This window comes from Eptatretus burgeri, chromosome 16 (assembly GCF_056783735.1).
Source record: "Eptatretus burgeri isolate ZD-2024b chromosome 16, Ebu_testis_v1, whole genome shotgun sequence".
Classification (NCBI taxonomy): Eukaryota; Metazoa; Chordata; class Myxini; order Myxiniformes; family Myxinidae; genus Eptatretus; species Eptatretus burgeri.
Window position 1 is genome coordinate 2,736,879 of NC_140976.1, and position 17,068 is coordinate 2,753,946.

The window sequence follows — 17,068 nt, forward strand, 5'->3', positions numbered from 1 at the left end:
CACTAAAGAGAAGTTCCGCTCGGGTAACATCCTCTTCCTCGCTTGTCCCTTGTTTGGTGAAATAATTCAGAAGTGTACCGGTACTCGTGCTCGAAGATCTCTCCTTTGCAATGTCTGTGTGCCGTTTGCTTCCAACGTGCTTCCGAATATCATCGCGACCTCCGTGCTCAACTGAAATATCAACGCTGCATACTGTACAATACGCATGATGAATTCCTCTTTCAGACTTTCGAATACACGGGTATTGGAGACTGTATTCGGTCTTGTACTTCTGAGACCATTTCTTGGTCTTCGTAAGCTTCTTTTCTGCCATTTCGTAATCAACATCGAGGGCTTGAAGCATCGGTAACTTCGAAGTCGATGTTCCACAGCTGCAGCGCGACTCGTAGAACTCTAGCGGCTGTTAAACACCGCACGGTGGTCGCGACCGCCGGGCTGGTACGGGGCCCAGCTGCATGCAGTGAGCGTATCGCATGCATATACACTGTGCATACATACCGCATGCACTGTATTGCACACATACCGCATGCACTAAATCTCAGTGCATGATCGCATAAGCGAGATCCAGACCCAATGTTTCGCTGCTCCTCATTTGAATTTGCAATTTTTTACGTACAATTTGGTAGCAGCGAACGTTATGGAGTTACCACATGCTATACGTAGCAGACGATGCTTTTCATTCAATTTTCATACTAGTACATTCTGATTAGTGAACAGTGCAAAAATATCAAAATTTCGGGAGGATAAGGATAGTGATCGTAAGGGCGGGAGTTTGGGTGAATTTTCGGAAGCCTCCCGATGAAATCGGGAGGGTTGGCATCTGTGCTGCTTCTGCTCTCCCAAAAATGGATGGAGACACTCAGTGTGAGACATGAAATCAGAGCCATATCCCGAGACATATCACGTGCTTTTGACACGGTCTGGCACCCTGCCCTTCTCACCAAACGCTCTTCCTATGGTATCCAAGGCCATCTCCACTCATGGCTCACAGACTTCCTCTCCTGTCGCAGTCAACGTGTGGCCCTAAATGGAGTTCTCTCATTCCTTCTTCCTGTCCAGGCTGGAGTTCCTCAAGGTAGCGTTCTGGGCCCTGTTCTTTTTCTGCTTTTCATCAATGATTTCTCCGACTCTGGAAAATCCTCTTTATCTCTTTGCTGTTGACTCCACCCTCTGCTGCGCCATCTGTTATCCCTCAGACCGGCAAGCAGCAGCTTCTTTGCTCACTGCAGATCTGGGTAAAATCACAAACTGGTCCAACACGTGGAACATGTCTTTCAATCCTGACAAAATTGAAGAGGATGCAAGGAAATACAAGGAAATCTAACAGAGGAGGCCATTCATCCCATCATGCCTGCATAAACACCATACAAATTTTTTTAAAACAAGATCCAAGGAAGAAAATGCAAAAAAAGGATTAAAAATAATTTCTTCTTCTTCTTATTTTGTTGTTTGATATTTTATTTTCTTTAATGTTTTTTTGTTGTGTTTTTTTTGTTGTTGTAGTTTTTGTAATTTTTTTCCCCTTTCCCTTAGGGGAGGGGGCATGTGCTTGGGTTAAAAATATGTATCATAAACCACACAAGCTGTATCATTCTCTTTGATAACACCACCTACACCCCTCACCTTTCTCTTTGTTTTTTTCCTCCTCCCCCCCCTCACTGTCTCTGTCTCTGTCTCTGCCTGCCTCACCCCCTCCTCACACCCCATCCTCTCGCAGTGTTTAGGAACATTTTGTGAGGTGTCACTCTCCACACTTCCCCCTCCCCTTCCTTGCTCTTCACCCTTTCCTAGCTCCCCTACACTTCCCTCAATCCTCTCCCCTCTCTCTCACTCCCTCCCCTCCCTCCATCCTCTCCCCTCCCTTGTCTCTCTCCCCTCCCTCCTTTCTCGACCCTCCCTCCCTCCTCTCTCTACTCTCCCTCCCTCCCATCCCCCCCTTAATAACTACCCCACCCCCTTAATATCACCATCAAATAATCAACGTGTGTCATATATGTGCAGTGTGTGTCAGTGGGTGTCTCTTCCATAACTCCAAAACCATGAAACCTAGCGGCCCAAAACATTGCATACATACAAAGGGAACTCCAAGGAAATTATTGAATGAAGACTGGGTATGTGCATAAATTTAGAACACAACTTCCATCCACCTTCGGTGTTGACTACATCCATCATGTCCATTAATTACATTTATAGACCCTTTAGATCCCTTTATATCCTTCAGACTCCTTAGACCTCCTATTATATACTTTTTCAGACCCTTTAGACACTTTAAACCCCGCAGACCATTGATACCCTTTAGATCCCTTAGATCCCTTTACACCTTTTGACCTTCACACCTTTCAGACGTTTTTCAGACCCTTTAGAACCCTTCTAACAATTCAGACCATTTAGACCCATAAGACAGTTTCAGACCTTTACACTTTAGACCATTTTTACCTTTAATTTAGTAAATCCTTCCATTAACTTGCCACAAAATATACTACACAAAACAAGTTCTGGGGAGGGTCTGCAAACTCTGTTTGCCCTTTCTAATTTTATTTCGGATAATCTTTTTGCCATTTTCATTCTGATCTTAACCTTTGACTCCTACCTCGTGGTTACTTTGGTCTTCAAAATAAAGTCCCTTGACATGTTTCAAATAAAGTACAAATATACAAAGAAAGGCCTTGCAGACACATTTTGAAACCCTCACTCTCTCAATTCCAAATCCGATTTGTATACCATTTTACCTTTGATTGAGATTACTTCCACATGTCACAGGTTTATGGAACACACCTGCATTTCCAGCCGCTTTAATGAGCCCTCGTTTGAAGACCTCCTTGAGAGTAGGTTTCATCTGAAAGTTTGTGACTCCTCCGATCACTGAAATGAGCAGGTTCGGGGTGTTCAGGTCCCACTGCTGGTTGAGGAGCTCATATAACAGCATAGGATGTGTGTCGCAGCTGACACGTATGAACTGGTGGTGGAGAGGGGAGTGGTTCGGCAAACGGAATGTATCGTGACAAGAAACACAAGTCTAATGAGTCCCAATCCTTTCACCTTTTGGCCTGAATAATCATCTGTTGCAGAACCGTCACCTACCTGAGCATTTATGTGGGTATTCGGACTTGAACCACAGAAGTCAATCTCTCCAAATGCATCAGTTTTCATTTCAACTGTGTGCTCTTTTTGGTTCCATTGACCTTCTGGCAAGGAGAGCTGTAAACTCATATTTGAGTGTTCATCCTTATGGTATCCACATGCACAAAACCTGTGAATGTGTAGAATAGAGAGAGAAAGAAATGATACAGCAAAAATTTAAAGAAGTAGAAGATGCTCATGCTCACAATTTGGTAAATCGAACATTCTTCAGATTGGCTTCTCAACTTTGGAACTTTGCCTTTCAAAACTCACACAGCCTCACTTATATACAAAATTGAGACTCATGGAAGAATGGGGAAATGGAGGGAAAGAAGGGAATATAATGGTGGCAATGGGGCCCACAATTAGACACAAGCAAGAGGAGGAACGAACAACAAAAGAAGAGAGCGAGAATGGGAGAAAACATGTAAGAAAGAGGAAAGAGGGTTGAAAAGGGTTACTGAGGGTTGAAAAGGGTTACTGGGGGTAGAAAAGATAGCTGGTAGAGATGGGGGATGTTGGTGCACCACTTGCTTGAAGTCTGCAGGGAAGAGTGGGATTGAAGGCAATTCCACAAATTGGGGGGGGGGGGTAACAAGAAAGTAGCAGGTGTGGGGAGAGGAGAACCTGGACGTTGGGGGTTGCAGTACACCTGGATTTTGGGTACTTAACCAGGAGACAAGGCTATGCAGCCGCTGTTGCACACCACCCCATACCAAAAGACAAATTTAGAATTCGCACAGGGTAGCAGCACACAATTTCCTCCTCTTTTCAAAAGGTACCATGGAATCTTCCATGGCAAACTGGCTTAAGACCCCTTTACGATCATTCCTTGTGGATGGACAGCAGTTAAGGATTAAAACTTACGATGCCGTTTCAGAAGGAATGTAACAAGAACATTCTCTCTTCATTATTTCCCTTCTGGAGATCCAATTCCTTGGCAAAAACTGGAACACATCCAAGCATTTGTTTAGCCATTTAATGTCAGATCAATACTCTGTGAATAAATACTGGGATGGTACAGGCAAACAGGTGGATTGAAAACATCACAATCATGCTGCTGGGAGATTATAAAAGGGTCAGAGGTCAGCAGTCAGAAAATGAGAGTTGTGGGACATACCCCCTCCCAATTTTACATTCAAATAATTTGGGGGAAAGGAAAAGACAATTTGACCAGTTCTTCTGGACTCCCACCTCACCCCTTCCCCTCCCTCTGGACTCCCACCTCACCCCTTACCCTCCCTCTGGACTCCCACCTCACCCCTTACCCTCCCTCTGGACTCCCACCTCACCCCTTACCCTCCCTCTGGACTCCCACCTCACCCCTTACCCTCCCTCTGGACTCCCACCTCACCCCTTACCCTCCCTCTGGACTCCCACCTCACCCCTTACCCTCCCTCTGGACTCCACCTTACCCCTTCCCCTCCCTGCCACATTCTCCCACCCCACCTCCCTCTCTCCTCCTCCTCCCACCTCCTCTTGCCCTACCCCTGCCTCCTCTTTCCAGCCTACCACCCCTTCCCTGCGACAGGTAGTGGCTCGTGTGTTTAGAAGTTGTGAATTTTGAAAAAATGTCTGTGCAAAACCTCGAATAAGGTGTGTATGCTGACCCTACAAAGTTTCGAAGTGTTTAACCTTGGAAGCGCAGAGTCGGCAGCCATTACGAAGCAGCTTGTAAAGTGCTCGCCAACTGGTTTAAGCACTCAAGCAAGCACTCCAACGAAACGGTTGGTAAAGAATGGCCGGCTTGGAAGACGATTAACGATGTAAACAGTGAAGATCAGGCATTTCGATGAAGAACGCTTTTTCATAATTATTTTCGTTGCGCTCAATGAAGTTACACTTTTGGAACCTTCCTTAATCTTTTCTTCACTAAATATGATTATCCGAACAGTAGAGAAAGTTAACTTTAATACTTTGGCAATTTGAAAACATGCAGAAGGAGGGATCACGGCCTTGCTTACTTAAAATAAAGATGAAAATACGCATAGTTATAAAAATCTATAATTTCTTTAAATTTTCAGATTTCACTTCAGATTTCAACAGTTATTTAGCCAACCAGCTCCAATCCTCAAATCTGAAGATAGATTTAAATTATATACAGCACTTTATTAGTCCGTGAGTGGTCATCGTGGGAAATCGCCAAGGCTTTTTGAGTAGGCCAAAACAAAATGACGGATAAAGACCTCTGTGAGGTAAACACAGGCTGACTAAAGGTAAAGCTGCTTTTGGGTTTAATTTAATAAGCCCATTAGTTCTCTTCCAAATGGGGTGTTTAACTTTACCCAAATATCCCCAGTTTTAATTCATGCACTCTGGAGTTCCCTTCGCATACATGCAAAGGTTCGGGCTGCTCCAGGTTTCATGGTTTTGGAGTTATGGAGGAGACACACATTTAATATTGTTGACTAGCAAATACAACCCATCGCTTCGCTGACAGGAATATTAAGGGGGAAGGGAGGGATAGAGGAGAGAGGAGAGCGATGCCTCACCAAACATTGCTATACACTCTGGGAGGGGGGAGGAGGAGAAGAGAGGCGGTGAGGGGGGGAGAGAGGAGGTGAGGGGGGAGGAGAGAGAGGAGGTGAGGGGGGAGGAGAGAGAAGGTGAGGGGGGAGGAGAGAGGAGAGAGGAGGTGGGGGGGAGCAACAGTGTCTCAGGTGATGACGGCATGGAACTCCAAGGGAAAGACATCAACAGTGAGTGGAAGCACATCCTCCAGTATCGTGATATCCGTGCATTAATTTGAAGTGCAAGGCAAAGCAAGCAAACAACCGCAGATCCATTGAATAAATTTCAAATTAGGGCATGAGCAGCCAGTTTCATTAAAAAACGGTTTGCTGAGAACTACACAGAGTGAGATATCATAGTCGGGTTGCTGTGTACAAACCGCTCATCACACCTGTCAATGCACGTTTGCGAGTCCAGTGGTACAATGGACTACCGAGCAGTGGAGAAATGTGTTATGGTCAGATGAATCATCCTTCACCATGTTCTCGACAAATGGACGAGTGCATGTGTGGTGCCAACACATTGTGTGATCCAGACAACAAAGTCCGGATCACACAATCTGCAGGTGGAATTGAGGGAAGTCTGGACCACACAATCTCTCGGCATCGATTTTTTGTCTCCTTCCAGCCCTCTGTTGCTGATGGCGATTCAACTGTATAGATTGTAAAATTTGCCTGCAGCCAGATCATCGCTTGAAAATTGCAGTGAACCAAGTGCAGTTGCAATGCATCCCTTGTTGGGGTATTTTCTTGAACCCTTCTGTCAGATCATGATCATTCCCTTTGAAACAGATCATGCCGTACTTGATCCACTCCTCCAAGAGATTCGGTGCACCATATAACCAACAGATAAATTCTTCTACCTGCTCCAAAGGTCCATCTCATCCTGCTCCAGCAATCAGTTCTGGGTGTTGTTCAAAGATATGCCAGCATGTTTTTTTTTTGCCAAACCCAGCCAGTAATGATGTTGAATCACAGCCCATTAAAGCATGGAATCAAAGTATATTCTCCTTCACTTGTCGAGACTGGTTTTGTGTAATAATGTAGACAGGATAGCACTTCTTTTGCCATGACACTCCACTCGCCATCCAAACCTGCAGATTTTGTCGGCCACCAAAAAGTGGGTCAATAATAAGAGGACTTCTGTCTCTATACACCACTAATATTCTGTTGTACCCAATGGTCACAGCCTCACATTAATGTAAAATATGGCGTGTGTGTCTCTCTCTCTCTGCCACTTCATGATTGACACCCAAACTGTGGAATTTCACCCCACAGTGTTGACTGTGCCTATTTGGGCTCTTCAAAACCACCACCGATAAACAGTTCACATCCATTTGGCAAGTTGGAATGAATCATAAGATATTGTTGCGGATTCGCGCCCGCCGGCGTGCGGACGGCCACGTAACTCGAATCGCGGCACGTCGCCCACCGGACGGACAATCCAGTCGTGACCCTCTCGGACTAACGCCGGGAACTAGTCACAGGTGGACCTTTCGGTCTCACCGCGATTGTGCCAATCGGCCCCCGCGTGGGATAGGGTTGCTCGCCAAATTCGACCGACCCAAGTACCCACACGGAGGGTAGACCGGGCGATCGCACCTCGCCGCAGGTCGACTTCGGACACGGGCCACTTGAAGCGACCCGTTCCATACTATCGGGATAACCGAGCGGTGTTATTCGTCGGCCTCGACGGTTCGATTAATTATCGGGCGTTTTAGCCCACGACCAACCCTTTACGTGAAGCAAGATGGAGATTCAATGAAAGAAAAGACGAAGCGAAGCGGGAAAACAGTTCAACATAATTCACATTTATTTCACGATGAACGGAAAGCACACATATACAATTCCACCAAAAGCACATGTAAAAGAAGAAGACAATGCAATATTACACAAAAAGCAAATATAAAAGAAGAAGACAATGCAGAGCTATCCGACTACCGAGCACACGGCAACACTTATACAATTTTACTTCACAGACGGCGCCGACAACACATACCCAAAGCAAAAGGAAAAGAACCACCCTCCAGGATGAGGGGGTTAGGCGGGCCTGGGGCCGAGACCGTGTCGGGCCTACCCGTCTGATGATGAGACGCAAAGTGGTGGTGGCGCCGCCCCAACTCTGCGGGCCTCGCGGACAGTGTCTGGTAGGGGGTGGGAAAGGGGCCCCCCTTGTCGCACTATCTCAGCGCAGGGGGAAACAGGAGGGGGTTGTTGATGCTCGGGGGGAGGAGGATATCACCCTGCCTCGGGTCCCGCGACAAGCGTCTCCACCACGACCTCGGTCGCGCCGCCGGCCTCTCCCTCCGCAGCTCCCGACACCGACGCGAGCACCCCCTCGTCCGCCTTCGCCGCCGCCACCTCTCCACAGCTCCGTCTAATCGCCCTCTCCGTCTCCTCTCTTGGCTCGTCCCAACTCTTCGCTCTTAACTTCTCCCCTCCGAACTGCCAACTCTCAACTTCCAACTTCCAACTGACTCTTACCACTTCTTCCCAGCTCCACCGACAACTCCCAACGCACAACTGCCTTGACTGACGAACGCAGCCGTTTATATAAGCCCCGTGGCTTCGCTCCTTCACCTTTGACCCTTACCTCCGACCCTTCACCTCTCTAACTGGCTCCCCATTGGACCGAGGAAAAGTGGGCGTGAATGCTTTTTGATCCATGAATTTGCATATAGCGACCTCACTCCAACGCCCTGGAGGCGGGGCCAAATCGCCCCACGCTCTCCGATAGGACGGAACAAAAGGGGGCGTGAGTCGTTTTTGATCCGTTTTTCTTCGGAAAGTCTGTGATGTTTCTGAATACGCTGCTCGGTGCGCGCCCTGCACGAGTCCAGTATCGGTGCCCACAAGTGGCGCAAGAATGGTGGTGATGCTGGTGTTGGCGAGTTGTGACGGTAAAGGTCGTGGCTGTTGTGGTGAAGCGGCGTTGTGGGTGGTGGTTGTTGTGTGATGACTGTTGAGACGTGGTTGGTGGTGGTAGTAATGGCGGCTGGTCCAAAATAAAGATAGGAAAAGAAAAACGGCTATCTAAAAGGGTCGCAGCCCGCATGAATGACATTTATTCCCTCTAAACAACGGGTTTGGGCCGAACTACACATATACTTACAGAGATATCTCACCTAAGGGACCTGAATGGTGGTTTGTGAATTTCGTCAACCACAACACTACCCCCTCCCCTTTTTACAGACTCGTCCCGAGTCGTCAAATTTTCGTGTGCCATCATGTGTAGTTTTCCCCTAGTACATTTTACCTACGGATCCCTGAGTGCGACATTCATGGTATTCGTGTCCCCAAAATAAATAACCTGAGGGCTGAGTAACTACCTAAACAAACTCACTCACACGGACGACTTAAATAAAATTGCCGGCGCTAAGACAGACATGCCGGGGGCGCACTCGTATTTACAGTACATCTTAACCTTAACTTACAAATTTTACACTAAACCATGGCCCAGGATCACTGAACTCTGCAAAAAGAGAGCAGTTAGCAGGGAGCCAGGCTGCTCGCATGCAGTCTCTGACTCAAATAATGCAGGTGACAGGGAACGTGGCCGGCTGCTCACACGCAGTCCAAGGCCTTCCCTTTTGAAACTGAACGCAGTGAACCACAACGGTGCATGGGCTGCACAAACGCAGTCTCCGTGCCAGCTCAAGTGGCACACGCAATGAACACAACAAATGGATGGATGAATGGATGGATGCAAACACGGTGCACGGGCCGCCACTGCAGGCCCGTGTTGTAGCTGTCAACAGGGCAGTTCTTGCAGCTTGCAAACTGTTGCTTTCTGATCCTGGCGCACATGGCAATGAACAGGGGGGGGGCAAGCAAAAATTGAACGGGGCTGGTGAACAGGGGCAGTGGGCATCGCATGGCATGGCAAAGGCAAACACAGCCTGCAGAACCAGGCCGTTGCAGGCAAACACAGCCGGCAGATGAACTGGCCGGCACAGGCCTTGCAGCAACACAACAGCTGCCGATGAAGTGGGCCGGCACAGGCTTTGAAGAAAAACAGCCAGCCGGCAGATGAAGTGGGCCGGCACAGGCCTTACAGCAACACAGCCAGCAGATGAAGCTGGCCAGCCTTTGCCATTCAGTGGAGGTTGGTGGAGGGAGTGCGGTGGTGCTGGCCACTCAGAAGGCGGGCTCGGACCTACCCTACGGTCTCCCTCCCAACCTATCGCCTTTGCCTGTCACTGTCCATACCCACTCCCTTAATTTGTCAAACCCCAATTTAGCCCCAACTTTTTTTTTTTACTTTTTTTTTTACTTCCCCACTATAAATCGTCCCCTAACCCCCTTTATCGTTACAGCAACACAGTCCTAACAAATCCTAACAAAATATCCTAACAAATCCTTGTTCGGCTAACCTATCTCGTCACCTAGCCTACTCCCAACCCCTACGTTCCCTTCCCGGAGGGGAATAAGGGAGAGCTAACGTCCTGTGTCGAGGCCCAATTCAAGCCTCAGGATGGCCTCCCCAGAGTTCAGCGATCTAACCCAAAGTGGGTCCAGCGGCTCACAACGAGAGCGAGGGGATGGATGGTGCGGAGGGGTACACTTCCTAATCTACCCTAACCATTTAACTGTTAAACTACCCCGGGGCTTTCAACAAGCCCCTCTCGCTTAAACTATTGGTTCTAACAACCCAGATTCCCGTCGCCTGTGTTGGTGTCCTCACAATTTCGGGCCTCGCCCCCCAATTTTCTCTCCGTGCCCTCACACGGTCTCATGGCTGGGACACGTGGCTCCCTTTGGCAGGCACGACCCTCTGCCGAATCTCCAGCTATGGCACCCCTGGGCACTACACTGCCTCCGAGCTTACCAGCTCCCTAAACACCGGGGAGTGCCCCCCATGGCACCTCCCCTGAAACGCACACGTGGCAGGCTGGCTTCCCAGGCCCCTTTCCGAGGGTCACCCGTGCCCACAACACTGCCCACGCGGCTAATGGCGCCCCGGGCCTCCGCACCAAGCAGACGCACCCGTGCCCACTACGCTATCCCGGCCCCCCATGGGCCCTTGGCCTACCGCGGCCGACTAGCCTGGTGCCCGAGGTACCCACTCAGCGATACTCACCTTTCGCAGCTACGCTCCCAAGTCGTCAACAGGGCTCCTGCACCCCTCCAAACGGGTTTCGAGCCTACACTCCCACCAACAACAAAACGACTTCCATATTTGTTAATTTGACTAACCCACTAACTCAGTCTACACTGACCCCGGGGTCCCTTGGGCGGGAGTCACTCCTCCCCCCAATCACTCATCGCACCATGCATTCCCCATTCGCTCCACTCACACAGACCCGCTGGCCTCACTCACTCACCATGTACTCACCTCACAACTCTTCAACACACAAACCGCTGGACTCTGCCATCCTCCTAACTACTTCCCCTAACTAACTCGTGCTCCCACGTCGTCCCTTAAACTAGTAGCACGTTCCTTTTAACACTACGTAGCTAAACTACGTCCCCTCTACACATCCACAAGTCTGTCACTGTCTCCAAATAATCCCATTAATCAATTTCCCAAACTAAATCTCGCTACAATCCCTCTACCTAATCCATTCCACGGGCCCCATGAGGACTTACCCCTGCCCCATGGAGCCGGTCTAGCTAAGCTAACCCTTCCCCCTAACTAGTTTCCTTCCTGTGCCCTGGTCAAGGGGGTCTTCCACCCCTTGCCCAGGAATCCTGTGCACCCGAAAGTGAGGCTTGCTTTTTTTTTTTTTTTTTTTTTTTTTTTTACATGCGCAGCACCAGCGCGGCCACTCGCAGCTCGCGCACTTTGCACCTACCCGTGACGTCATGCAGCTGCACGTGTACCTCGTCCCTCCTTGGACGGTACCATCCGGCAGGGATACCCCTCCTGCCGGACTCCAACCCCACGTGCAGCCATGATGTCACCGTGCGCATAAAAAAAAACAAGCCCCACGTCTCGAGGGGTTCCCCACGCGAACACATGTGCTCTGCCCGTTGGAGCGTAACACACACGATCGCGTGGAGAACCCGTCCAGTCCAAATCCATAATCCTGCCTAAACTTTGTCCGTCCGCGGGATCGGCAAATCCACCGCGTGCGTTTCCGGACCGGGACTTCACTCTCGCAAGCGAGCACGGGGGGGGGGGGGGTCTCGTGCGCTGCACAGCACGGACCTCGTGCTCACTGCTGGGTGAACCCGGCACGGTCCCCGAAACAACTACAGCCGCTACTCGGCTTTCTTTCCTCACATGTCGCCGTCGTCGCCATTCAACCCACGCACACCTGCGTGTTACGACGCTCACACTCCACATCATTAAACTCACACCGGGAGACGCGGCTGCATATTCACACATGCCCACCGACATCTCCCTTACCGACCGCTCTCTCACACACACGGTCTCCCTTGCACTCGGCCGTTCACTCACGCATGCTACCTCCCTCGCACACGTGGCTCCACGCACTCGCGGCCTTTCACTCACTCGTGCCATACTACTCACACCAACCATACTACTCACACACGCGGGGGCACTCAACCGCGGTTCCTCATCCACACACGGCGTGCTGGGAAGCACGTACCCTGGCACCATCGCCACCACACCACTCACACACGGGGTCGCTTCCACACACGGGGACGCACTCACACCTTGCACCACACACACAGGGACAACCACACTGGGGATTTGTGTCCCCACAAGGGTCTCCGGGGCCTCTATACCCCCCAAGCTCTCCGTGCACCTGTCCACAGCACTCGTCTCCTCAACCTCGCAAAGCACGACCGAACCCACCTGGTCGTGACTCGCCTCAAGGGGGCATACTCCCTCCCCTCGTTCCTGGAGGAGGCCATCCCGTTGCTCGCACTGGGTCTCCACCCAGTCCACCAGCTCACCCCCATTGTCCTCCACTACCTCCGTGTGTGTGTGTGCGCGTCTCTTACCCCGTCTTCATCGTGTAGTCTTCTCTCTATCGTTCCCATCTCCCGTGTCTCTGCCAACTCTTCACCCTTTACCTCCCTTGTCTCCACTATTTTTATTTCCTTTGTCGTCACCTCGTGTCTCGTCTCACACGTTTTGGTCTCCCCATTTAATTTTTCCCTTTCGGTCATCGTCACGACCCTCGCCCAACACGTTCCCCGAATTATTTTTTCACCCGCCTCCACCGCGGGCCTGTCAGCCGTTGCACCCCCTCCCAGCTCGTTCGCTCCTACACGTGGAGTCGCCATTTTTAGCTCCCCGGTTACTGCCTTCATGCCCGCCTGCAGGCTTCGGCCCATGTTCTGCGTCTCACCCCGGAACTTTTTCGTTTCTTCCTTCATGTGCTTGTTCATGCCTTTCATTTCGTTTATAATTTCATTTGCGTTTGTATCCATCTTTTCGATTATTTGTTGTGTATTCGCATCCATCGTTTGTGTATTCGCATCCATCTTTTGTGTATTCGCATCCATCTTTTGTGTCATTGCCGCCAGCATGGCGAATAGCTGGGCCATGTCGGGTGCGCTTGGGTGAGCCGATTCGGCAAGAATCGGGAGGTTTTGGTGGAGAGGGGGAGGGGAGGTGTCATACACCGCGGCCGCCGCCGCACCTATTTCGGGCTCTGGGTTCAGTTGGACGAGTTCGTTTTCCTGTACAACCAACATTTCCTGCACGGGGATTTCATCCTGGACCATGGATCCCACACATTCTACATCCATTTCTAATACCCCCGGCTCCCGCTCGCCTTGAGACGCCATCTTGCTTCTCTTAAAGGGTTAATTTAGCTCGCTCGTAATTTGGAGGGAATCGGGGGTCGCTTCTCTCACCCCTGGACCGATTCCCGTGAATTTAGCTGGAGACAGGAGAGCCCGTTGTCCCGTTCTCCAATACCAGTGCCGCGAGGAGGGCGATGAGTTTGTATCGCACGACCTGACACCAGTGTTGCGGATTCGCGCCCGCCGGCGTGCGGACGGCCACGTAACTCGAATCGCGGCACGTCGCCCACCGGACGGACAATCCAGTCGTGACCCTCTCGGACCAACGCCGGGAACTAGTCACGGGTGGACCTTTCGGTCTCACCGCGATCGTGCCAATCGGCCCCCGCGTGGGATAGGGTTGCTCGCCAAATTCGACCGACCTAAGTACCCACACGGAGGGTAGACCGGGCGATCGCACCTCGCCGCAGGTCGACTTCGGACACGGGCCACTTTAAGCGACCCGTTCCGTACTATCGGGATAACCGAGCGGTGTTATTCGTCGGCCTCGACGGTTCGATTAATTATCGGGCGTTTTAGCCCACGACCAACCCTTTACGTGAAGCAAGATGGAGATTCAATGAAAGAAAAGACGAAGCGAAGCGGGAAAACAGTTCAACATAATTCACATTTATTTCACGATGAACGGAAAGCACACATATACAATTCCACCAAAAGCACATGTAAAAGAAGAAGACAATGCAATATTACACAAAAAGCAAATATAAAAGAAGAAGACAATGCAGAGCTATCCGACTACCGAGCACACGGCAACACTTATACAATTTTACTTCACAGACGGCGCCGACAACACATACCCAAAGCAAAAGGAAAAGAACCACCCTCCAGGATGAGGGGGGTAGGCGGGCCTGGGGCCGAGACCGTGTCGGGCCTACCCGTCTGATGATGAGACGCAAAGTGGCGGTGGCGCCCCAACTCCGCAGGCCTCGCGGACAGTGTCTGGTAGGGGGTGGGAAAGGGGCCCCCCTTGTCGCACTATCTCAGCGCGGGGGAAACAGGAGGGGGTTGTTGATGCTCGGGGGGAGGAGGATATCACCCTGCCTCGGGTCCCGCGACGAGCGTCTCCACCACGACCTCGGTCGCGCCGCCGGCCTCTCCCTCCGCAGCTCCCGACACCGACGCGAGCACCCCCTCGTCCGCCTTCGCCGCCGCCACCTCTCCACAGCTCCGTCTAATCGCCCTCTCCGTCTCCTCTCTTGGCTCGTCCCAACTCTTCACTCTTAACTTCTCCCCTCCGAACTGCCAACTCTCAACTTCCAACTTCCAACTTCCAACTGACTTTTACCACTTCTTCCCAGCTCCACTGACAACTCCCAACGCACAACTGCCTTGACTGACGAACGCAGCCGTTTATATAAGCCCCGTGGCTTCGCTCCTTCACCTTTGACCCTTACCTCCGACCCTTCACCTCTCTAACTGGCTCCCCATTGGACCGAGGAAAAGTGGGCGTGAATGCTTTTTGATCCATGAATTTGCATATCGCGACCTCACTCCAACGCCCTGGAGGCGGGGCCAAATCGCCCCACGCTCTCCGATAGGACGGAACAAAAGGGGGCGTGAGTCGTTTTTGATCCGTTTTTTTTCGGAAAGTCTGTGATGTTTCTGAATACGCTGCTCGGTGCGCGCCCTGCACGAGTCCAGTATCGGTGCCCACAAGTGGCGCAAGAATGGTGGTGATGCTGGTGTTGGCGAGTTGTGACGGTAAAGGTCGTGGCTGTTGTGGTGAAGCGGCGTTGTGGTTGGTGGTTGTTGTGTGATGACTGTTGAGACGTGGTTGGTGGTGGTAGTAATGGCGGCTGGTCCAAAATAAAGATAGGAAAAGAAAAACGGCTATCTAAAAGGGTCGCAGCCCGCATGAATGACATTTATTCCCTCTAAACAACGGGTTTGGGCCTAACTACACATATACTTACAGAGATATCTCACCTAAGGGACCTGAATGGTGGTTTGTGAATTTCGTCAACCACAACAATATTGACTCAGAAACTGTGCAAAGTCAGCCTTATTTTCATTGAGGGATATGAAATGACTCCACACTTGAAGTAAGGGTACATCACCATGCTCTATGATTTTTTTTTCCAATATGGCCTCTTCTTTGCACCTCATTTTCCTCTTGTTGATGCCTTGATTGATTGTCTTCGATACCGACATTAAACAATGTCGACACGACTGACATTTATATCAATATGACTTGTCACTGACCTTCGGAAGACCACTGCATACTTCTCAAATTATTTGCAATCTTTTGGTTTTCCAAGGGTTTGAATCAAAGCAGGGTCATCAATCATCACCCATGTTCGTTTATCCTTGGTTGGCTCTGGAGCTAATGATAAGAGTGTTTATTTCCTTTGACAAAATGGAGAGTATGTCTCACTTTGTAGTTGAATTCATTTCTCCATTCACTTTTGCTCATGACAGTGGTACCAGTGACAGCTCGTGCGTCAGAATTTGCTGCATTTGAAATTTGACCTGCTTGGGAAACAATGAACAGCTGTTGTATTATCTTCTTGTCTGCTTTCAAGGTTTTTCTCTCATCCTGGTTGGTGTTGACAATGGCTTTATATAATGTGCCAAATGTCTGAATTGTTTTGCTTCAGTGGCTCAAAAAATGGTACAGACTTGTCACAAGCCATTGATTGACATGGTCACAGACCATTTTTCCCCTCAATCTTTCTCGTTATCCTTAGAAGTGACATCATTTGTGGTCAGTGATATCAGTTTTGGACTACTCTCCTCATCAGTACTGTGCGATTGAAACTCCACACTTGTGTCATCTGTGCTCATTTGCTGCTGCTCATCAGTGGTTACACCAGGATTATCTAAAAGGCCTTCTTCTGTACAAGTAAGGGTACACCACCCTATGGCAACGAGTGGAATTAAATAATGGTATGCAAAATGCTACAAATGTATTAACACAGACTGTACATCAAGAGAATACACTGAGTGCCATAAATATAATTAAAGAGGTTGCATATTTCCTAATTTGAGAAAAACGCTGGTTGTTGCATTAAATTACAATGATACATTTTCAATATAACTTTTCTTATTAAAAGGGTCATCATAGTCATATTACAGTTCTCATTATTATAAATATTATTTTTCCTGAATCCCTCCTGGTTGTAAATCAATTTCTGAGCAAAAATTATTTTGGGGGCTTAAATTGGCCTAAAATGACAAAATTCCAAAGGTCAACACCCCAGGCCACAAAGTTAGTCCCATATTGAATTGATTTTGCATGGTTGTTTGCTTGTAACAAAAAATGCCGACAAAAAGTACATTTTAACATCTTGGCTGGCCGTCTATCTCCCTTATTGAATATTTCTTCAACATAGGTTTGTCCTTTTTATTTTAAATGAACCAGTGTCATTTAGCGTTTTCACCTGTTCTCTCATTGGCAAAACATCAATTCTTACACCACCTTTTCTTTGAATCGTATTAACATCAATTATGCAAGGCTTTTGACTTTGAATACATAACTTTATTAAGATTGATTTGATTAACATACTATTACCCCAGTTGACACTTTACTACTCTTATTTATTTATGAAAAAAATTGGTGGGGTGCATGTCCTTTGTGTTCTGGTAAAAGTGGTCTTTGTGTTCACTTTGACTGTATTTCACTAATTCTGGACACCTGCTCAGAAAACGTTTCATGGCTGAAGGTCAACAAGGTGGCTTTTAGCCTTGAATTAATTGTTGGTGTTGTATATATTCCC

General features: G+C 49.2%; 1 protein-coding gene across 8 annotated transcripts in view; it reads right to left on the bottom strand.

The window, feature by feature from the left end:
• The window catches only part of LOC147010333 (transient receptor potential cation channel subfamily M member 2-like), a 190,132-nt gene that overhangs the window by 127,911 nt on the left and 45,153 nt on the right, over positions 1 to 17,068 (bottom strand). For all 8 annotated transcript variants that reach the window (XR_015052250.1, XM_085858980.1, XM_085858976.1 and 5 more), the window contains exons 3-5: positions 3,988 to 4,067; positions 3,082 to 3,250; positions 2,776 to 2,956 (exon numbers count right to left, since the gene is read on the bottom strand). Coding sequence is in view for 7 of the 8 variants with exons in the window: in XM_085858980.1 (XP_085715106.1) it covers positions 2,776 to 2,956; positions 3,082 to 3,250; positions 3,988 to 4,067 (430 nt within the window). In the remaining variant the exon portion in view is untranslated. The remainder of the gene's footprint in view (positions 1 to 2,775; positions 2,957 to 3,081; positions 3,251 to 3,987; positions 4,068 to 17,068) is intronic.